This window comes from Mesoplodon mirus (assembly GCF_964341445.2).
Source record: "Mesoplodon mirus genome assembly, chromosome: 9".
NCBI classification, from domain to species: domain Eukaryota; kingdom Metazoa; phylum Chordata; class Mammalia; order Artiodactyla; family Ziphiidae; genus Mesoplodon; species Mesoplodon mirus.
The window spans coordinates 41426975-41451337 of record NC_138985.1 but is presented as its reverse complement, the minus strand read 5'-3'; the positions used below and the strand labels follow the sequence as shown (position 1 = coordinate 41451337).

The following is a 24363-nucleotide window of genomic DNA, read 5'->3' as shown; positions in this document are numbered from 1 at the left end:
TTTGTAAAATCACTAGAAGTGCTTATCACATTTTAAGGGCACTTTACCTTTACATGGAATTATTGGATTTTGAAATTAACACTGATGAAAACACACTAATTTCAAAATGTGAGTGCATCTGAGGAAAAAATAGTTCCTGGACCCTCTCTTTCTTCCCAGGTCTTTATTGTTAGGTGGAGAGAGTAATTGGTTTCATGTCAAGTAGAGAAACATGGGTGGGTGCATACCTGACTCTGGCAGCCAAAAAAAAAAGAAAGTCTGGCAGTGTGTTTTGTTTTTGATTTCTGACAGGAGTCTTTTGGGATAACACCAGAAAATAAGGAATTTACTTCCTTCATTCCCTACCTTCATAAATAAAGCCCATTTTCAGTTAATCAAAGGTATTTGTAGCCTCAGGAGTACAATGAAGTCTGATGGAGATCCATTTAGGGTACATTAAAAGGACCAGTTTTAATCAAGAGAAAATTTGGATTAGACTAAGCAGTAATTAATCATAACTATTTCAATGTTGTCTTCATATATAGCTTTTTAAAGAAGTATTCCTTATTCCTACCGTGCATAACAATTTTTTAAATTTAGGTAAAATTCACATAACATTAAAAAAAAGTTTTCAAAGTGTACAGATTGGTGGCATTTAGTGTATTCACAATATCCTGTAACTATTGCCTCTGTCTAGTTCAAAATATTTTCATCACCCATGCTCGACAATTTCAATAGTTACACTGTTGATAATAATATAATGGAAAATTTTTCGTGGTATGAGTTACTCTTATAGGATACTAGAATGAGATAATAAATGATTCAATTGTGCTGGTGCCAAGTGCGTGGGAGGAATTAACTTTCTGGTGATGATGCTGGTGAGTCTTCAGTCACGATTTACTTGTGAGTAACTACGCTTGGGCTCTCTTTGAAGGGTTGTTACAGCCGGACAGTGTCGAAAGCCTTCCTAACCTGCCCTGTGTCAATGGTAGGGTAGTGATATAAAAAGAAAGAGGCAGCATTTAAGTACAGCCATGTTGTTTTGCATTGTTCTCTCGACCTTGTGAAGTGACTTCAGATAAAAGAGGCTGCCTCACATTAACAGTGGTTTCCTTTCAGCCCTTCTCGAAGCCCAGGACGTGGAACTTTACCTGAGACCCCTGAGGAGACACCTTCAATGTGTCCAGGAGACGGAATTCCCACAGACCGGTGTATTAATTGCCCCGTTATTTCATACCATCTGTCTGATCTGGAGTCATTCCACGTTTTATAATACCCCTGTTCGGGTTATAGTTCTATTGCAAGAGTTTTGTAATCTCTTCATTGACCGGGTATGTAGCATGAAAAACATAGGAACAATAAGAATTATTGCCGTGTGGTAGGTTTTATGAGATCAAGGAGGAATGAATAAATCCAGTCTACAGAACACCTTTTTCCCTTTTCTTTTTTCATAAGACTTTTATGGTAACAAAGGCCAGATGACTTTCTATCCTAAAAGGTAAAGGAGCTCTGGAAATAAGTCAGATACAGTCAAGGGACAGGTTGTTACTGGATTCTGTTTGTTTAACATCCTACCTTTCTTCAAAAGAGATTTAAGGCAGCTTCTAATAAAAGGCACACACACGTAGTACTTTCTGTGTAGCTTTCCCTTTGGTTTCCACAGGAACACTGCCTGAGGGAAGACTTTTGGAAAGGGAAGTAAGTTAAGGGAATCTGGCAGAAAACAAATTATCCTCCAAAAATAGTAGTAGAATTATATTTAAAAGAATTCTGATTCATGGTTGATCTTTAAAAATCTTGTTTATAATTGTTTCTTTACTCTTCACTTAACTTGCAAAATGTTAAAAAAAAAAATTGGACTGCTTCCTCATCCTGTGGGAACTTTAATTACTCTTGTGTCCATAATATCAGAGAATATTTCATAATTTGAGAGCTAAAAGATACTTGCAGGGCATATCATCCAGTGATTCTTTGTTGAGGGTGTGTGTGTCTTAGTCTGCTTGAGTTGCCATAACAAAATACCACAGGCTGTGTGGCTTTATTTTCAGGAATTGCTTTCTCACATTTTTGGAGCCTGGGAGACCAGATCCAGGTGCCAGCATGGTCGTGTTCTGACTAGAGCATTCTTTCTGGCTTGCAGATAGCTGCCTTTTCTCTGTGCCCTCACGCTGAGAGAAAGATCTCCCTCTTCCTCTTTTTGAAAAACCACAGTCCTGTCAGATCAGGGTTCTGCCCTCATGACCTCATTAACCTTAATTATCTCCTAAAGATTGTATCTCCAGGTAGTCACATTGGTGGTTAGGGCTTCAACACAGGCACTTTTTTGGAGTGGGTGTCACACTTTAGTCCATAGCAGGGTCTATATCAGGGTGTGTGTCTGAACACCTAAGGAGTTTTTGTAAAACAGATGCCAGAGAATCAGAATCTGTGCATATGGCTTAGCCTTTGAGTTGCTAAGTAAGAGCGCTTCCTATGAGAATTGGATCGCTTCCAGCTGCAACTGGCAAACTGAAGCAGAAAAAGAGAAGTGTCTAAGTTCATGTGAACTGGAAAGTCTAACAGTACAAAGACTTGAGTATTAGCTTGCTCCAGGGGACACAGATAATTTCAAAGCTCTCTTTTGCTCGTTTGTGTTTGACTTGATTCTCAGGCTCTTATCACGCGTTAACCAAGGTGGCTTTTGGTAGCACCAGATGGATATCCTTCTAGTAGAGGAACTTCCCTGGAAAGAGGCTGACTTTGTTTTTTGTTCTGGACCAGTGGGTTTTATTTTCACTCCTGGAACAATCATGTGGCCAGGGAGATAGGATATCTTGGACAGGCCTAGATCACTAGCTCAGAGAATGGTGGACAACTGTGATTGACCTAAATCCCTGATCTAGTCTAATGCTTCTCAGTGGTTTTCACCTCATGACTCACATAGAAATTTAAAATTTTTCATTGCACAGTGGGGTAAAATTGGAGGGGACTGGGAACCCTGAAAATCTGCTCACAGACAGGGCAAGCTGCTTGGAGCTTCTGCTGCCCCAGGCCCCAGAACCTTGCTTTTCTAAACATTAAAGAGAGCAGTGTTGTAGCAGAAACTGGTTGGGGAACTGTGTTCCATTCTAATCCTGATACTTTTTCAGATGAATTAATGGAAACTTGAAAGATATCATTTGCTCACTTTGCTTGAGCATTTAGGGGGAAATCCAAATTAAAGAACAGGTTTTCTGACTTGTAGTTTACCGTTTCTGGAATACGTATGAGATTGAGGTGTGCATGTGTGTCTTCCTCTCTGCTTCCAAAGAGGTGGAATGGTGTATGGAAAGGGCTTTGGGCTCAGACCAACCAGGATTCAAATCTGATTGAACCAGGGGACTTCCCCGGTAGTCCAGTGGTTAACACTCCGCGCTTTCACTGCTGAGGGCCCGGGTTCAATTCTTGGTCAGGGAACTAAGATTCCACAAGCCGCGTGGCACAGCTGAGAAAAAAAAAAGATCAAGTTAAACCATTTTAGAGTAGTTAAATCACTTTTCTGAGCCTCACTTTCCACGCTTCTAAGTGCCCTGTTCATGGGCTTTTGTAAAGATCAAAAGAGAGAACCTCAATGAAATGCTATGTGTGGCATTTAACAGAGACTCAGTAAAAGTTAGTTCCAAACTCTTGCCTTACAAAATAATTGCAGCTGTTGATAGGAGATAACAGGTCTGTTCCTTGCTATATTTTAGCATCTCTTCTGGCTTCATTCTATTTGTTTCTCTGTTGTGCAGACTCAGTTTTGCTCTTTTGTTAAGTGAGTGCACTGCGTCCTAATGGCTTGGATCTCCATGTGAAAGGCTTTGATCCCTACTGCAGGATTAACCACTGTGACCACCGCTTCTCTCAAACCCCTTTTGAGGGATCCTCATCTCATTTTTAGAATGATCCAAACTTTTACTGCAAAGCTCTGTTAGTGTAGAAACCTCAAAGTTTGTCATTCACTATTGTAGTTGGCTTGCAAGGAGCCCTGGTTACCTGTAAGCCTATAAACCTATTATCCCCTAGGCTGTGTCAATGGCCAGAGTTTGCCAAGCTCCCAAGGAAATAATGTCGTTTCTCTTGTTCCTTAGTTACTATTCATACTGGCTTATGTCCAAAGGTTCCGTCGACCTGATTTCCTAGATTCTCCAAGTGGACTTTGTGGTAAATCTGCCCCAACATGTTAGGAATCAAAAATGGGCAATGAGTCAACTTTTATACCCAGGTTCTCTGAAGAGCTAAACTCCGCACCACCTGCCACCACCCCCAGTTGTTTGCTAACTTACTTTTAATACTTATTTAACAAGCACTGTATAGTACCTCTTATTTGCCAGAATTCTTCTAAGCCCTTTACAAGAATCTATGAATTTAATTCTCTAGCAACACTATGGTATAGGTACTATTAGTAGATACTTTCTGTATTTAAAAAAAAAAAACAACCCTGAAGTTCAGAGAAGATAAATAGCTTTCTCAAGGTCCCCCAGCTGACAGAGTTCTTACTCATTTTGCTCCATATTTTAATGTAAGTTTTTATTTCTAATTACTATTAATATGTGGTATATGAATAATTGTAAAATACTCTTATTGCATAAAATTTATAACAATGGAATTAGTCCTGCAGTTCTATCACCCTAAAATTCAGCACTTAAAAATTTTCCTTCTTCCAAAACTTACACGTATTTATGCATTTTATCATATAATTCTTTTTTTTTTTACTAGCTTCTTGAAAAATGATTGCTATTGTTGGATATTTATGTTGCTTCCAGCCTCCTGTATTATAAACAACATGCAGAAAACAACTTTATACAGAAATCCTTTTCCTTAACTTGGATAATTGGCTTAATATAAATTCCTGATGTTGATCAAAGGGTACAATCTTTTCACGACTATTGAACGCTATTTGATATTTACAAATTCTTTTTTAAAAGATTGTATTAATTGCATTGCTATTATCAATGTGTAAAAAGTTTTAGTATAATTCAGCAGCTTTGAGCATTACCAGCTTTAAAAAATTTGCAGTGATTCATTGGGTATACACTTGTACCATGTTATTTCTTAATTTTATACGTTGCATGATTTGTGTGGTTACACATTTTATGTGCCTTTTATAATTTTCTTATATAGTTTTCATGTACTTTGTTTCTGTGAATCTGTAGACTTCAACGTGTTTATGAAACATTTGAACCCTTGCTGTGTTATACGTCAGAAGTCATAAGCTGGCATTCTGCCAACTGCCTTTGGCCAATGGATCCGTGCACTGTTTTTATTTTGCATAGTATTTTGAAATTTAAAAAAAATGGTTGCTGATGCTTAAATTGACTAGGTCTCATTGAATTTCCAACATCCCAGCCTCTACTGAAAAGTCAGATCTCACTGCATTGGCTCTTGCATCCCCAGTGACACAGTCAGCTGCTAGAGCTTCACGTACCCCTTTAGATGGGTCATGTGCTGTCCAGGTGACCATGGTCTCCACTGTTCACTGTTCCTGATCTGCTTCACTCGTCATCATACGCCTGATCTTTCTAGGCATTCCAGACACGGTCAGAAGTCCTTTGTTACTTTAAAAGCAAATGTGTTTCTCTTTACTCATTTTCTGACAGTAACCATTTACATAGTTATTTAGTCCAGACATATAAAAGGCATGATCTGACCACCTTGGATGATGGCACACTTGAGCTTTGGTAATGGTGTCTTTTCTTAGTGCCTTGCTTCTCTTCTCTGGTTACCTGACTCTACTCCCTGTTCATTGTGAGTCGTTACCACTCGAGGACCTCCACTCTGTCTGTTCTGTGGCTTGGTGTCCCTGTTGTGGATATTCTCATTCACAAGATCCTAGGTGATGAGGAGTTTAAGTCTGTGATGTTGAGCTTGAAGAGGAGATGGTAGGATTGAGCAAAAGTAAGAGTCCATAACAGCACATAAATAAGACAAAAGAAGCTGGGAGACAGGCATCAAGCTTACGTGCTATCAAAGTATCACAACGTTGTAAATCAACAATGCTCCAATATAAAATAAAAATTAACTTAGGAAATGAACATGCTGTCATTGATAAATTGCTTACTTGATTAATTGGCTTATCAATAAAATAAACTGGTTAGCAGTATTTTAGTTTATAAGGCCTCTGAAGTGGGACCAGTTCATCGTAAATCCAGTGGTTTTATTGTTGGTTTGTCCTGATACTACTGAGTATGAGAGAATAGAGGGAGGTGGTGTGGTTGGGTGTGCTCCAGGGAGCTACTGTGGGAATCAGAAAAGAATTCAGAGGTTAGGAGCTAAAAGGAATCTTGAGGTTCACTTAATTCATCTCTCCTTTTTTTTGTAGATAAGGCAACTGAGATCCTCTCAGAAAATTTAGCTAATGTCACAAAAGCAGTTAGTGGCCCCTAACTGGACCACAGCCAGGCCTCCTGCCCCTGCTGATGCTTTTTCCCTTCGCATAACCTGCTGCCCAGTGAAAGGGTGTATAGAATGGTTTTCTGATGTAGGATGTTGAGTACTATAACCTTGTCTTAGGAGGTCTTACTCAACAGTGGGCTCTGTAAACAGAAAGCTAATTGCTGTGATTGTCTCATCTATGTGAGGGTCAGACAAGAAGCACAGAAATGAATATAAGGATGGCTTGCCCAAAGGGAGGTTACTTCAGATGTAGGTAGTTAGGTCACAAGGCGCTGCTGAAACAGATGGCAATGGAGTCACCACTGTAGATTTTTTTAGCTTCCTAAAAGGACATGTTTACTATAAAGAATACATATAGATGAAGGCCTATGGACTCCCTAACCCATACCAATGTGTAAACTGTTAAAAAACTCACGCTGCTGAGAGATTACTGATAGTTCTCGTCCCTGTTCTGTGAAATGTTAGCAGCCTTTAGGGAGAGGTTAATTTTCCATCCAGCCTGAGGGAGAAATAAGAGCATAGGTTGGGAATCTACAGCTAGAATTGAAGGAACCAGTTAGTAGGCTTTTTAGACACCAAATGAATGATATTCTTACTACTTTACACATTTATGGCACAGAGTCTATATTGCATGTAAAACCATAGCCATTATTGGGAGACAGAGGACAATATGTCTACATTTAGAAAAACATTTCTTCTATCTGCTATGTTGAACCCAATGGCTTTTAGTACTTTCTCCATTGAGATCTGTGACAACTTTCTAAGCAACTGCAGAATTAAAGGTGTGCAGTTTAAACCTATAATTTATATGAGGTGAAGATGCATCAGGATTAGATTTTATAGGTTCCTGAGGCTCCTAAACAGGGAAATTGTGAAAGTTCATAACAAATATGCAAAGGGAAGAACTGAATGATGGTCCTACGAGAGTTGCTACATGAATCTGCTGGTTTTTCTATAATAGTTCTCGTCTTTGCATTTCCACTATTGAAAACTAGTTCATATGGCATATCTCGGCTAGATTTTATGTCCTGTAATGAGTTTAAGCCCCCAGAAGAGAAGTCTGCTAAGCTAAAAGAATTGCCAATGGTACAATCACCTATGTTAGCTCTTTCTCACCTTTTCAAGTGACCTTGTGCTGCCAGGTAATGTGACCGTATTTTTAAAATACATGGCCTGATAGATTTCCCTTCCTGGCTTATACATTTCTTTATATGAAAAAACAGTTGTGCAGAATATTTGCTGCCAGGAATAGCCATGCAAATTCTGGTTACATAGTTGTTGTTTCTTTGAAGCTTAGCAAAAATGTAGTCATTGGCAGAATGTTTAATTCCAGAAATTGCAGCATCTCCTGTAGATGTCTTTAATGTATGCAAGTATGTCATTGAAACCTAAGTGCCTGAATTTCTAGAATTTGTGTTTCCTGTTTTACAGCATTGCTGACCCAATTCTAGACATTGTAATTTAAAAATGATTCACTGAAAAAATAAAACAGTTCATTGAAACAGTCATTTTCAGTAAAACTATTAAACATTTTCTTATTATTGTTTCCTTTCATTGAATCCTAGGCACTAGCTTATCTTTTGCCTGAAGACCTTTTGAGAGGAGAAATTGAAGACTCTCTGGAAAAGGTGCAGGTGGCCGTTAACATCTTAAAGACTTTCAAAAATTGTTTTTTTAACTATAGAAAAGGATTGGCAAGCTATTTTATGGGAAATAAGAAGCTGAAACCATGGGATTTCCAGTCTCATCTGGTGTTTCTTAGATTTGACAAATTTCTCGACCGTTTCATGAAAATAGAGGTATTCATTTATTGAGTTGTAATTTATTCATATTGTAAGTTGTTTCAGAAAATCCTATAGCTTTTTATATGATTTAGGGAACAGTTCTACTTGGGTGGGAGGTGGGAAGTCTGCTTTCTTGGTGATCCTCATGAGGAGTTTACGAGGCCCGTGCTATCAAGATACAGTAAAAACTTTAGTTTGTTTAGTTTCAAAGCTTTGTTTAGTTTTAAAGCTTTGGCTTCTTTTTTTAAATTCATTTTTGATTATTTTATTATACTGAGTGTAAGTGAATCTCTATGTACCAGTGACCCTTGTCCTACAGCTTACTATGTTCCTAGAAAATGGTTGTAAATCAGGAAGCTATAAAAGAACCCCTTTTTTCCTTTACATGTTTGATGGTTTTATTGGGATTCCATAGCTGAAAACCATTTGATAATCTAAAATATCATGGTAACTTTTAGTATATAAATATATATGTTATACTATTCAAATATTACAACTATTCATAAAAATAGATGAAAAGAACATGAAAACATGTGCTTTGTATAAATATTTTAAATGCCAAAAAACCAAACATGAATTACATACATGTAAACACTTCTACACAGCAACTTGTATGGAGCCAACTGGCTAAGGTTTCTGTTTTTGTTTTTGTTTTTTTTTCATTTTGAACTGCCTTATTTTCTTTGTAAAACTCTTTCTAGCAAGTTTGGGCTTTTTTATTGATAGATTTATTGAATTTCATTCAAAATTATAGCATTATGTTTTGAAAATTCTCATCACTTAAGCAGCCTGAATGCCTCTTAAAATTTGAGTGCCAAATGCCTGACTCTGGGTAACTTGCATCACCCTTTCATAACAGTCTCTTAAGTTCCTTTTCAATAAGAGAGCCCATCACTGCAGTGTTGGTGGCTGAAAATGAGTTTTGGATCTCACCCGGACGTCTGACTTATGACTAGAAGGATATGAAATTAGAGAATCAAATGTTTAACTATGGTAAGCTAGGTGTTGCCTGCTTGATAATTTTCAGTCCATGTGAAAATGGGAGTATGATTTTAAAAGTAGGCGGTTACTTAGTTCAGTTTCATCATTAATATTCACTTTATGTCATGTAAGTGTCCATTGACTCACTGATTTTGAATGTTGGAAAATGTTCTTTCTTTGAAACTTTAAAATGTTCTTTTCCTACTCAAGAGGGTGGAAAAATCTTTACGATGTTTTTTCAAAGGATATATTTGTCACCATATTGGAATTTGAAAAGCTGGAAAGACTTGAATTTGGCGGTACCAAGGGAGCAATTTTAAATGGACAAATCCACGAGATGAGTGAAGAATTTATGGAACTCTGTAAGATTTTTAAACAGAGCACATATGACCCATCTGATTACAATAACATGGTAATACTGTATCTTTGTGTTTTCAATTTCATAGAATCATATTTTAAAGCTGGGAAGGACAGTAGGTCACAGTGATAATAGGTCCCATTCAGTCCAACGTCTCCCAGATGAAAGAGGGGAAATGACTTGTCTGAGGTCTCTCATTTACTTAGTGGTAGATCAGGGACCAGAAGTTAGGTCCCTAACTTTTGCATTTTCAGTTTAGAATATTTTAAACTGTTTCTAATATAACAATGGACCTCAGTCTGGATTTGTCTCTTGTTGATGTATAGTGAAAAGGAACTTTCCATATTAACTCATTTAGATCTGATTATCTGGTGTCCATGTAACTTGTATGTTTTATTTTAGCCTTTTCTTGAATCATTAGGTAAATTTTTCATCTACTTGAATATTTAGTTTCACCTCATTCATTACATGTATTATTAACATGTATGTTGTCTGAAAGAGAGGGAAGCTTTCAGGTTTAAGCTGCTTCTGTTTTCTGTCACTGCCAGCAGGTTAGGAGACAGGGAGTTCCTGTGGGTATCCCTGCAGCTCTAGGATAAAAATAGCTTCATTTTAGTGGTTTGCCATGACAGTGAATCCCAGGTACCAAAAAAAAAAAAAAGATTACCTCTCGTCGTCATTGTTTTTTGTGGAATGTGAATTTATTCACTATTATGTGTATATTTGGCCAAATAATTGACTCTCTGAAGTGTACAAGTACAGTATGTTAGCTTTGTAAGGACATGGTTAGCAAACTTAATCCCTTTAAACTGCTGATAGTTTTTGGGAAGTGGAGTTAATGGTAAGAAAGGTATGGTCGTTGTGTGTCCTGCTAATTTGTGGAAAAGTAAGAGAAACCTAGATCTGTGGTGATGATCTAGGGGATGCGTGAGCTCATCCTCAGAGCCTGGTAAGATGTCTGGCACCCAGCAGGCATTCAGTGAATATGGACAGGATGGGACTCTTGGGGGGGCTTGATTTAGCTCTTCTGAGCAACTAAGCAGAGGAATGTGAAACCCAGCGTGCACAGGACTGTCGGGTGCATTCGAGTTGCAGGAGAGCCTTGATTTGCTCATGATTACAAATCCTGGCAGGTTTTCAGTGTGCCAGGGTTGGAGGACATGGCTAGGTTTAGCTGATGTCGCTTCCCTGGTAGTGCTAAAGGTCCTGAATTTATCCCTGTGTCTGCCCAAACCCTGCACAGTCACAAACATAGAATAGAAAAATCACTTGCTCTACACACACACACACACACACACACACGCGCGCGCGCGCGCGCTTGGTATTTGTATTTAGTATAAAATGGGCAAGGCTTACCTGTGATCTCCAGATCTGGGTTAGAGACATTGATAACCTGCCCTCGAAGTTCCCCTTCATCCTTTTATCTGATTACTGTATCCTGCTTTAGAATATAATTTAAAAGCTCCTTGACTTTGGTTATTCCTCGAATTCAAAATTTGAATTAACTATAAGTTCACTTAATTGGTGTGCTTATGTCAAAGATGACCTTTGCTTTTTTTGAATGTGTCTCGGTTATCAGTGCTGCCTCAGAATATTGCAATGATTATATATTTTTGCTTAATAAACTGTTCATTTGGGGGCTTTTTAGCTGAGTTTCATTGTGTTCTGGTTTTTATGATGAAATCAGCTGGTGATTTTTCGGAGATATTATGTTAGCAAACTACCTGCAAACTCATATATTCATACAGGTGTTTCCCCATGACAGTATCCCCATGACACATGCCCACCCCTATGCCCTTCCTCTCCCACTGCACACACCCCTCTGCATTCCCCGATCCCCATTAAATAGTGCTAATGTAACTGTCCAGTGTATCATAGTCAGCCTTCCTGCCCTCTGGTGTAGAAATGGTTTATATATGTTCTGGTAAATTAAAGAAACAGTGACTGGTAATTTGCTTTTGGAAATGCTGTTATTTATGTCTCTCTCTTCATTAATCTCAAGTCTATCCATCAGGCTTTGAGCCTTTATTGGTGTGACAGAAGTTCTGCCACTATGGTCTATTTACAGAAGATGGGGATTTCTCAGGTGTGTCCATAAAAATGTTCTTGGGTTTCTGAATTATTAATACTGAATATAAAGGTCACTTTAGGTATTTGCTTTGACTTCTTCCTATGGGACTCTTTGAGATCCAGACAATTAGGGGGAGAGACTTGCTTTCTAATTTATTTAATTGAAACATGTAACATTGTGCATATTTAAGGTGTACAGCATGTTAATTTGATACATTTATATATTTTAATAGCCAATGTAGTGATCATTAGCACCTCTATCGTGTTGCATAATTATCCTTTCTTTTTTAGTGGTGGAAATCATTAAGTTGTAGTCTCTTAGCAAGTTTGATGTTAGTGAATATAGACAACAATTTGTATCATATTGAACTTGATAAGAGACTTGTTTTCTTAATTGTATTTAACTGATGGGCAGGTGACTTGAGACTCAGCAGCTTGGTTTTTACCGACATTCTGAGGTGTAGCTTGATTAAATAAAATTCCCTAGATAACTAAGCAAGGATGGTGGATGTTCTTGAGAGTAACCTCCTGGCTCCACTAGTGTCTGTTAATGAGTCCATTAATAATTACTGAACAAGTGTTGGGTGCCAGGCATCACGCCAAACCTTTACACACATTCCTCCTTAATTCTAGCTATAACCCTGAGAGTGACCACCCAGGCAGATGAGGATATGTAAATTACCTGAGATTACACAGTTCCAGGGAGTGGAACAGAGATTCCAACCCAGAACTCTCAACCTAGCACTTTTTTTTTTGTTGTGCCATGTCAGTTCTTTAGTGTTTATCTCCCTCATTGGGTCTTCCTAGAAATGAAGGGAATAAGTTCATCTGGGGCAACTGGAGGAACTCACCTGAGGACCTGTGCCCTGAGGTGGTATGATCCAAGATGCTGTGGCTATTTTCCTTTTGCCTGCTAGTTTTTAGTAGGAAGGTTGATCCAGGTACCTAGCCCACCATTACTCCAGGATCTAAGATTCACTTTAAAAGTAGTTATTAATCTATACTAGCTCGTGTTCTAGTTCCTACAATTAGTTTTCTGTTCGTTCTAGTCTCCTGAACTATTTATTAATTCTTTTGCTATTACAGTATGTAGCATTTAAAAATTTTAACTACATAAATTTCTTATTAGTCATCTACAGGATTTTCAGGTCTTGCCTGTTTAGTTTTCAAGGTAAAATTTATTATTTAAAAACATTACTTACCTGTTCTTTTGGAAAGGTAACATATGTAAAAATGCAAAACTTTAGTCCCCGGGCTTCCCTGGTGGCGCAGTGGTTGAGAGTCCGCCTGCTGATGCAGGGGACACGGGTTCGTGCCCCGGTCTGGGAAGATCCCACATGCCGCGGAGCGGCTGGGCCCGTGAGCCATGGCCGCTGAGCCTGCGCGTCCGGAGCCTGTGCTCTGCAACGGGAGAGGCCACAACAGTGAGAGGCCCGCGTACTGCAAAAAAAAAAAAAAAAAAAAATTTAGTCCCCTTCTTCTCACTCCCTGCTTTTCCCCCTAGTCTTTCATTTTCCTTCCCCAAGGACATCTACCATTATGAGTTTCTTATATAATGTTCCAGTGATACATGGTGCATGTACTAATGTATACATGGGTGTATGTATTTTGAATTCTGTTTTTGCACACATAGCATCCTCTACAGATCATGTATACCTTTTGTCACAATATATTTTAGCAGTCATTCTGTATCACTGCAGTAGCATTACCTATTTTTTAAAAAACAATTGTATATTATTCCGTGAATTTATGTATTATTTATTTTTAAAAGTTATTTAAAGTAGTAGATATCACTTTAAAATTTTATTTAGGAGCTTCTTCTGGGAAGATAGAGTAGATGTACTTTTCTGTGTTCCGCTAAGTACAACTACAGTCCCTATGTGTAAAAGACACATAAGAAGACTCTGAAAGGTGAAAAGAAGGCAGATGGACCCAAAAGACAACATAGTGATGAGTTACCTGAATTTCCTTCTTGCCTGAAATAATGCAGACCTAGAGGTGAAGACACTGGCAACCTGAAAACACCAGTGGACACAGACATTAAAAACCTCAGTTAAAGCCTGATCCCTCTCAAGAAAGGGACAGCCTGGCAAGACAGAAAACTTGTAGACTGCAGTCTCCCTAGTCCAGAAAATATCACAGAAGAAACTGTTCCCTGCCCCCATCCATGCCAGCAAAGACTATATGGGGAGACTAGACTTATAGCCAATCTGTAAAATGCTACCCCACCCAGTCCACACCTCCACTGGGGTGGTATCAGTGATGGCCAAGTAGGGAGTCATGATTTTCATCCTAGCTAGCCAGTTATGAGCTCACTCTCTGTGATGTCAGTGGAGAACACATGAGAATCCTGAATTTCTTTCCTCACCCAGCAGCGTCCTTTACCCCACTAGGGTAGTGTCACAGGAAGCCTCTAGAAAGTCAGTGCTTTCACCATGACCAAATGGTAACCAGGTCACCAGTACTGTGACATCTGTCAAGACCACATGGGAAACTGGAACACCCAGCCATAACAGGAGCTCCCCACCCTTAGGTATTAATGGTTGTGGAGTGGAGAAACTGGACTTCTGTCTCCACTTGACAGTAAAGGGGCCAGAGCAGTATTGTAGACTGCTAGCAAAAACTAAAGGTTTAAATAAAATCCAGTCTCATAATATGAAACATAGTATGAAAACATCCAGGTTCAATAAAAATTTACTCATTATACCAAGAACCAGGAAGATCTCAACTGAACAAAAAGAGACAACTAATAGATGTCACCATTGAGATAAGACGTTAGAATTATCTGACAGGCTTTATAGAGCCATGCCAAAAATGCTTCAACAAGCAATTATCAACATAATGAAACATAAAAAATAACCTCAGTAAAGAAATAGAAATTCTCAGCAAAGAAATAGAAGATATAAAAAACAAATTGGAATTTTAGAGCTGAATAAAAGAAAAATACACTGCATAGTGATTGAGTTCAGTGTCAGGATGGAGTGACAGAAGAAAGAATCAATGAACTGGAAGATGAAACAATAGAAAGCACTCAGTCTGAACAACAGAGAAGGTAGACTGAAAGTAAATGAACAGAGCCTTAGGGACTTGTAAGACTGTAACAGATCTAGCACTAGTGTCCTCAAAGTTCCAGAAAGAGAGGAAAAAGACCACGAAGCTGAAAGTCTCAGAGAAGTAGCTGGAAACCTAAATTTGGCAAGAGACATAAACCTACAGATTCAAGAGGAAATCAGTAGCAGAAAGATAAACCCAGGGATAAACCCAGAGAAATCCATGCCAAGACACATCATAATTAAACTTCTGAAAACTGAAGATAAAGAAAAAAATCTCAGAAGTAGTGAGAGAGGAAGCACAACTTACCTAAGCGGAAAAAATGGTTTGAGTGACAGTGGTTTTCTTATCAGAAATCACGAGGGCCAGAAGGAAATGGCAAAATATTTTTAAGTGCTGAAAGAAAAGAATTGTTAACTCAGAATTCTGTACCCAGTGAAATACCCTTCAAGAATAAAGGGGAAATCAAGAAATTCTTAGACAAAAAAAAAAAAAACAAAACTAATAATTTGTCACCAGTAGACTGATCCTTAAAGAATGGCTAAAGGAAGTTCTTAATACAGAAAGGAGGTGATAAAGAAGGGAGCCTTGGAACAGCAGGAAGAATGTGGTATGCAGAAATAAGTGTAAATACAATAGAATTTCCTTCTCTTGAGTTTTCTAAATCATGTTTCATGGTGGAAGCAAAAATTATAACGTTCTCTGTGGTTCTAAATGTATGTACAGAAAGTATTTAAGACCATTATATTATAAATGGAAGAGAGTAAAGGGATCAAAATAGAAGGAAGGTTTTTTTTCTGTGTAAAAAATTGTGGTAAAATGTATTTTACATTAAATTTAGCATTTAAACCATTTGTGAGTACAATTCAGTGGCATTAAGTATATTCACAATGTTATGCAACCATCACTGCTATCCACTTCCAGAACATTTCATCATCCCAAACAAAAACTTTACACCCATTAAATGATAGCTCTTCATTGCCCCCTCCCCTTGGTACCTGATAATATCTGTTCTACTTTCTCTCTCTATGAATTTATTTATTTTAGATACCTCATATGAGTGGACTCAAAATAATTCTTTTGTGTGTGGCTTATTTCACTTAGCATAAGCCTTTAAGTTTCATCCATATTGTAGCATGTGTCACAATTTCCTTTAATTCCTTTTTAAGGCTAAATCGTCCTTTTTAATTTCATTCCTTTTTAAGGCTCAATCTATTATATATATATATATATATATATATATATATAGTATTTTGTTTATTCATTTATTGATGGATGCTTGGTTGTGTCCACCTTTTTGGCTCTTGTGAATAATGGTGCTATGAACGTTGTTGAGCGAGTATCTGTGTCGTCCCTGCTTTCAATTCTTATGGATACATACCTAGGATTAAAATTGCTGGATCATATGGTAATCCTATTTGGAACTGTTTGAGGAATTTCCAAACTGTTTTCCATAGTGGTTGAACTATTTTGTCTTTCCACCAGTAATGCAGGATTCCAATGTTACCACATCCGCATCAACACTTATTATTTTTCATTATTTTGGATAATAGCCATATTAGTGACCATGAAGTAATACTTCATTGTGGTTTGATTTGCATTCCATAATGATTAGTGATGTTGGTCATCTTTTCATGTGTTCATTGGGCATTTTTATGCCTTTGGAAAAATGTCTATTCAAGTCTTTTGCTCATTTTTGAATTGGATTCCTTTGTTGTTGGGTTGTAGGAGTTCTTATATTCTGGACATTAACCCCTGATCAGATGTATGATTTGAAAATACTTTCTTCCATTCCATGGGTTGTTTTTCAGACCCATGGTGGTGTCCTTTGATGCACAAAAGTTATTAATTTTGATGAAGTCAAATTTATCTTTTGTTGCCTATGCTTTCAGTGTCATATCCAAGAAATGATTGCTAAATCCAATGTCATGAAGATTTTCTCCAGTATTTTCTCCTAAGAGTTTTATACTTTTAGCTCTTACATTTAGGTCTTTGATAAATATTGAGTTAATTTTTGTATATCTTGTAAGGATCCAACTTTGTTGCTCATAACTAACGTATAGAAGTGCAACTGATTTTTGCATCCTGCAACTTTGCTGAATTACCTCTAATAGTGGTTTTGTTTTGTTTTTTGTTTTTGGTGCAGAATCTTTAGAGTTTTCTAAGTATAAAATCATGTCATGTATTAGCAGAGATAATTTTACTTATTCCTTTTCAGTTTGGATGGCTTTTATTTCTTTTTCTCACCTAATTGCTCTAGCTAGTGTTTCCCTAGCTAGTGTTGAATAGAAGTGGTGGAAGTGGAACATCCTTGCCTTGTTCCTGATCATAGGGGGAAATCTTTTAGTCTTTCATCACGGAGTATGATATTAGCTGTGGGTTCTTCATAGATGGCCTTTATCATGTTAAGGAAGTTTCCTTCCATTTCTAGTTTATTGAGTGTTTTTATCATTAAAGGATGTTGAATTTTTTTTTTTTTTACATCAGTTGAGATGATCATGTGGTCTTTTCCCTTCATTCTATTAATGTGGTCTACTGACATTGATTTTTATTTGGCATCCTTGCATTCTGGGAATAAATCCACTTGGTCATGGTGTGTGATCCTTTTAGTACGCTGCTGGATTCTGTTTGCTACTTTTTGTTGAGAGTGTTTGTATTATTATTTATAAGGAATACCAGTCTGTAGTTTTCTTGTAATGTCTTTATTTGGCTTTGGTGTCAGGGCAATATTTACTTGACAGGATGAGTTAGGAAGCGTTATATCTTCAATTTTTTTTTGGAAGTGTTTGAGAAGGATTGGTATTAATCTTTAAATGTTTGGTGGTATTCATCAGTAAGCTGTCTGGTCCTAGGCTTTTTTGTTATTGTTGAAGTGTTTTTGATTACTGATTAAATCTCCTTACTAGTTAATAGGCTTATTCAGTTTTTCTTTCCTTCACGATTCAGTCTTGGTAGGTTGTGTGTTTCTGTTTGTTCATTTCATCTGTGTTATAGAGTTTGGTGTACACTTGTTCATAGCATATTTTTATAATCCTTTTTATTTCTGAATTATCCAGCATTCATTTTAGTAATTTGAGTTTCTTTCTTTTTTCATTAGTCAATCTAGCTAAATGTCAATTTCATTTTTTTTTCAAAGAGCAAACTTTTGGTTTTATTGATTTTCTCTATTTTTCTGTTGTTTACTTCCTTTATCTCTATTCCAATCTTGATTTATTTTTCTTCCTTCTGCTAGCTTTGGGATTAGTTTGCTCTTTTTCAACTCCTATAAGGTATAAAATTAGGTTATTCATTTGAGATCCTTTTTTAATGTATGTGTTTACAGTGATAAATTTTCTCTCTTCACACTGCTTCTGATGCATTCCCCAAGTTTGAGTATGTTGGGTTTTTTCCCCATTTGTCTCAATGTATTTTTAATTTCCTAGATGATTTCTTCCTTGACTCATTGGTTGTGGGAGGTAAGATTTTATACTTTACTTGAACTGATGATAGATGGCAACATTAGACACTGATGTATATATAATGTAATAAAGTAATATCATAAACATAGGTACAAAATCCTTAAATTATTAGCAAATAGAATTCCACAGTATACAAAAAGAATTCTATACCATGTCCATAGGGGGTTTGTTCTAGGGATGCAAGGCTGGTTCAGTATTTGAATATCAGTGTAATCCCAATATTAACAGGTGTAACAAGAAAAATATCATAATTGTGTTCATCGATGCATTAAAATTTTTAAAATTTTTTATTGGAATATAGTTGATTTACAATGTTGTATTTCAGGTATACAGCAAAATGAATCAGTTATACATATTTATATCCATCCTTTTTCAGATTCTTTTCCCATATAGGTTATTACGCAGTATTGAGTAGAGTTCCCTGTGCTATACAGTGGGTTCCTATTAGTTATCTGTTTTACACATAGTAGCATGTATATGTCAATCCCAATCTCCTAATTTATCACTTCCCTCCACGTTTCACCTTTGGTAACCACAAGTTTGATTTCAAAATCTGTGAGTCTGTTTCTGATCTGTAAATAAGTTCATTTGTATCTTTTTTTTTTTTTTTTTTTGGCTACACTGCACAGTATGCAAGATCTTAGTTCCTTGACCAGGGATCAAACCTGTGCCCTCTGCAGTGGAAGCACAGAGTCCTAACCACTGGACTGCCAGGGAATTCCCCATCTGTATCATTTTTTATTAGATTCCATATATAAACGATACCATATGATATTTGTCTTTCTCTGTCTGACTTAGTGTGATGATATCCACGTCCATCCATGTTGCTGCAAATGGCGTTATTTCATTATTTTTTATGGCTGAGTAATATTCCACTGTATATATGTACCACATCTTCTTTATCCATTCCTCTGTCAATGGGCATTTAGGTTGCTTCCATGTCTTGGCCATTGTAAATAGTGCTGCAATGAACATTGGGGTGCATGTGTCTTTTTGAATTGTGGTTTTCTCTGGATATATTCCCAGGAGTTGGGATTGCTGGATCATATGTAGCTCAATTTTTAGTTTTGTAAGGAACCTCCCTACTGTTCTCCATAATGGTTGTACCAATTTACATTCCCACCAACAGTGTAGGAGTGTTTTTCCTTTTCTCCACACCCTTTCCAGCGTTTATTATTTGTAGATTTTTGATGATGGCCATTCTGACCTGTGTGTGGTGATACCTCATTGCAGTTTTGATTTGCATTTCTCTAATAATTAGTGACATTGAGCATCTTTTCATGTGGTTTTTTGGCCATCTGCATGTTTTCTTTGGAGAAATGTCTGTTTAGATCTTCTGCCCATTTTTTAATTGGGTCGTTAGGGGTTTTTTGATATTGAGGTGTATGAGCTGTTTGTATAGTTTGGAGATTAATCCCTTGTCAGTAGCTTGCAAATGTTTTCTCCTGTTTTGTGGGTTGTCTTTTCGTTTTGTTTATGGTTTTGTTTGCTGTGCAAAAACTTTTAAGTTTAGTTAGGTCGCATTGGTTTATTTTTGTTTTTATTTTCATTACTCTAGGATGTAGATCCAGAAAGATACTGCTGTGATTTATGTCATAGAGTGTTCTGCCTGTGTTTTACTCTAAGAGTTTTATGTTTCTAGCCTTACATTTAGGTCTTTAATCCATTTTGAGTTTATTTTTGTATATGGCGTTAGGGAGTGTTCTAATTTCATTCTTTTACGTGTAGCTGTCCAGTTTTTCTAGCACAACTTATTGAAGAGACTGTCTTTTCTCCATTGTATATTCTTGCCTCCTTTGTGATAGTTTAGTAATTTAAAAACTTCGATGCATTAAATTTTCGACTAAATTCAACATCCATTCATGATAAAAACTCTTAGAAATAGGAATAGAAGGGACCTTCCTCAAATTGATAAAGAGTATCTACCAAAAGCCTAAAGGATATTTTACATAATGGAAAGGACCTTCCTAAATCCCAAACACATAGCATATATTCGGCTGCCTACTCAACATCTCCATCCACTTAGATACTTAATAGATGTCACCAACATGCAAAACTGAACCCCTGCTTTACCTCTCCCCATACCTGTTCTTCCTTGTCTTCTCCAACTCATTAAATGGTCCATATAATGTACTACTTAGTACAAAACCTTAGAGTCATCCATGATCTTGCTCTTTTCTTATGATAAACATCAGGTTCTATCAGAGAAACCCTGAAAATATACCCGGATCTCATCTTTGACCCGGGTTATTGCATTTGCCCCTAAAACTCTTCTTCAGCCCCTGTCTTGGCTCCATCAGGGTCTTTTCTTCACACAGCAACTTGATTGCCTTTTAGGAGCTAAATCAGACCATGCCATTTCTCTAGCTAAAACTTCAAAATTTCCCATGTCACTAATAAGGGCAATTTTGGAGTTTTTACAATATAGAAAAAATGTTTTTTAGTAAAACCAGCATATTGTTTAATCTTCAGTAAGTATTGAGAAACAGCTCTGTGCTGGGAACCTCATTAAATATTGGCACTGTCACTGTGAAAAGAAACATGGCTACTATACTCATAGTTTAAAATCCAGGGGGTGAATCCAGGTTGGCAATTATACAGTGTGCTTAGTGCTAGGGTATGAAAAGTACAGAGTACTATGGGATCATTTGTGAAGGGCCCCTTTCCAGAGGAGGTGAAAGGGAAACTGAGACAATACTTGAAAGATAACTGGAATTGGAAAAAAAAAATAGAAATGAAGCAGGTGAGGAGTAGGTGAAAAGAAAGTGATGAGCAGAAAATTGTATTACACACAGAGAATGAGTATGATAAGGCAGGTGTGGCTAGATCCTAGTGTATGAAAGGGGGAAAGGTACTGGAATAGTTGGGCGCAGTAAGCAGGGTCCAGATCACAAAGGGCTTATAGATGAGGTTAAGACTTTTAGACTTTACCCTAAGAAATTAGGATTCTGAATTGAGATAATGGTGGATTTTGAGTACGAGAGTGACATAAGATTTCTATTTTAGAAAGCTTATTTAGATTGCAGTTAGGAGAATGATGGGAGAGATGAGATTGAAGGCAAAGAGAGTAGTTAGAAAATGGTTAACAGAAATCCAGCTAAATGGTAATGGTGATCTGGAGGATGATGCCTGGACTAATGAAGAATAGGTAGTTAGGAGGAAAGATTGACAGCAGTTGACCGAGAGAGGAAGAAGTGAAAGAGATTGCCAAAGTTTCTATTAGGGTTTACAGAATGAGGAGTGGCTTTATAGAGAGGATGATGAGTTCCGATTTGTATAAAGTAAATTTGAATTATCTGTGGGACTTCCTAGGGGAGAAGTTCTATCAGCAGTTCTGAATTCAGGTTGAGTGACAAAAAAGAGGAGAGATATCACTTATGGAAATGAACGTTTGTTCCCTCCCTGAGATCTTATTTGCTGATTGTTCAAATAATCTTTGAGAATCTTAAGTGGTATGTTCTTTGTTGCCATACTGACAAGAGTAAGTTAGGCTTGTTTACAACTTGTTGGGCATTTGTGTTTACTTTTAAAAGTCAGTGAGCCGGGCTTCCCTGGTGGCGCAGTGGTTGAGAGTCCGCCTGCCGATGCAGGGGACATGGGTTTATGCCCCGGTCTGGGAAGATCCCACATGCCGCAGAGTGGCTGGGCCTGTGAGCCATGGCTGCTGAGCCTGTGTGTCCGGAGCCTGTGCTCCGCAACGGGAGAGGCCACAACAGTGAGAGGCCTGTGTACCGAACAACAACAACAACAAAAAGTCAGTGAGCCTTGAATGAAGAAACTGTTTGGCCCTACTTCATAAGTGGAGACTTCGTCTCGATGCTAAATATGACATTGTTGTATATGACACATAGTGCTCTAGAACTTTGCCGTTACACTGTTTTATAGTGTGTGTTCAATTCAGCATAAGGTGCATTCCTTCATACAAACATCCAGAATCGTGCTTGGAGTGTGGACTTTGGAGCCAGGTTACCTGGCTTTAAATTCTGGCCCTGCCATTAAGTAGGGGTAAGATTGTGGGCATTAAACTTCTTTGAGTTTACTTTGTTGCCTACAGAATGGAAAAATATTACCTACATCGTGTGGTTAGAATTGAGTTAATAATGTAGAGCGTTTAGAATAGAATTGAATAAATGTTAGCTGTCATTATTATTATTAATAAGAGGAGGCTCAGGTTATGGTGGTAACAAAGGGCTTCTTTATGTTAAGCGTGTGGCATGCACTCCTGGGGCGGTTTGACTGGGAAGCCTGAAGTGTTTCTGAATTTCTGGGACTCCACGGAAGACTGAATTGTAATGCTGTGCAGATGATGGTTATTCTTTCACTGTTTCATTCTTTGTAATTATGGGAGTGGGTGTTTATGTATTAGGAGAAAACTGGGGGTTGTCAACTGCATATTAATAAGAAACTGGGAAAATAGGAAGAGTATTATGTTTTGTCTGTATCACTAATGATGTTTTCTTACAGACAGACCTGTGGATTTTAGTTCTCACTTTAAGAAATAGTGTTTCCTGGCAGGGTTTCTGCTCCGTGAAAAACAAAATAAAAAACTTCCTATTTAAACTTATAGATGGACTAAAGTTATAATAAGACGGGTTATTTTTTTTCCTTTTTCTTTTCTGAAAAGCTTTGCTTTTTCATTTATAATCAAAATAGTATGGAGAAGGATAGAGTGATAGGCCAAAGTACTAATGTTGGGGTCTGAGCCAGTGAAAAGGATTGTGGAAATGTGAGCTGACAGTGCTAAATGTTCAGTGCTCCTATAAGGCTGCCACTTGAATAATTAGTCAGATACAGCTCTTTCTTTGTCTTTCCTGGAATCCTGCTACGAAAAATAAATTCATTCACAGAGAGAGAGGTGTCACACTTTTGTGGTTGATATTTTCACTGTTGGATTCTTTCCTGTAAACTAATATTTTATTTTGAATTTTATAGGAATTTGAAAGTGATTACGTTGTGTTTAAGTCCAAAACTTTGGATTTTGACAGAAGGCTCGGGACAGTTCTTTGTGAAGCTTTCTTTAACTGCAATGGTCTGGAAGCTGCATTTAAGGTTAGTTCTGAAGAAGTTATCAGGAAAAAATGTTTTACTAGTGAATAAGACTATTGGATGAAAAGAGGGAATACATTCCTTTCTCATCCAGGTAAACTATTAACTAGTCACATTCTCTTCATATGAAGCTCACTGAATTATAAACTTTGAATAATGCACAAATGAATAATGAAGTTTACTTTGGACAAAGTCAGTTTTAGGACACTTGACTATTGATCTTTGCTTGAATTCATTGTTTCAACTTTCATTACCTTTAGAGCAAGTTTGGTATGGCCTGTGAACTATCAATTCAAAATTAAGCTACGGTGAAAAGTGAAAACTCTCTGTTAACTCAAGAATTTCTTTTCTTTGCCACTGTTTACATAGGTTGGGTTCATCTGCCCACTTTATTAAACTGACTGAAATAAATAGCAATTTATACACAGTTTTTCATCAGGCATAAGACACTGTTGATTATCAGACACACCAGTGTTTATCAACAAAAGAATATGCTGCCAAAAAATTATGATGCTGTTGATTATATAACATAGTCTAGTTTCAGAGGTGTTAAAACATGAAAGAATGTTTGTCATAGAATTGATGAAATACAGTATAGATGTATGAATAGTTGCAGAAAAGAAAAGCATCCTGAGAGTCCTCCCAAGTAGAAAGCTTGTAACGTGGGTAATCGGGGCACCTTGTGAAACTTGCTTGTCAAAGAAGAGAATTGCAAGTCAAGCGTAAACTTAGATGACATCCCCAAAGAGGAATGAGGCCTCAGTGTCAGCAGAAACACAGCTAGAGAATCACAGACACAATTCATTGAAGATGGCAGTGCAAAACAATATAACAGGCACAGACTTTGTCGGAGATACTTGTTTTGATTTTGATCTTAAAATTCAAATAAATGGGTCACATGGTGGTTAAGTGGCTAGTGTCTTCTACTCTCATCAAGCGTTTTAACAGAAGTCACGAGGCTCAAATAGTTCTCTCTTAAGAGCCCTTGGATGAAACTGAGATGCTGCCAGCTGAAATATATAGCCTGTTGTTATAAAATAACACCACCTGTCATCCCATCTCTCAGAAATTACTCTTGTATTTATTACTGCCATTCCTTTTCTTTGACTAGGTATGCATACATATTTCTCTTTGCAAAAAATGACATATTCTGATCCTTGTAATCTTTTTGTAACCCTTTCAGGAAGCAATGAATCATAAAAATTTTTCTTTTGTAACAGAATTCAACAATATTATTTTT

General features: G+C 37.3%; 1 protein-coding gene across 2 annotated transcripts in view; it reads left to right on the top strand.

Annotated features, from left to right (window-relative positions):
• DNAH11 (dynein axonemal heavy chain 11) overlaps window positions 1-24363 on the top strand; it is a gene marked incomplete at its 3' end in the record, with an annotated part of 310916 nt that overhangs the window by 20182 nt on the left and 266371 nt on the right. For both annotated transcript variants that reach the window (XM_082632325.1, XM_082632326.1), the window contains exons 6-9: window positions 1099-1310; window positions 7941-8174; window positions 9385-9552; window positions 23010-23126. In XM_082632325.1, the coding sequence (XP_082488451.1) occupies window positions 1099-1310; window positions 7941-8174; window positions 9385-9552; window positions 23010-23126 (731 nt within the window). The remainder of the gene's footprint in view (window positions 1-1098; window positions 1311-7940; window positions 8175-9384; window positions 9553-23009; window positions 23127-24363) is intronic.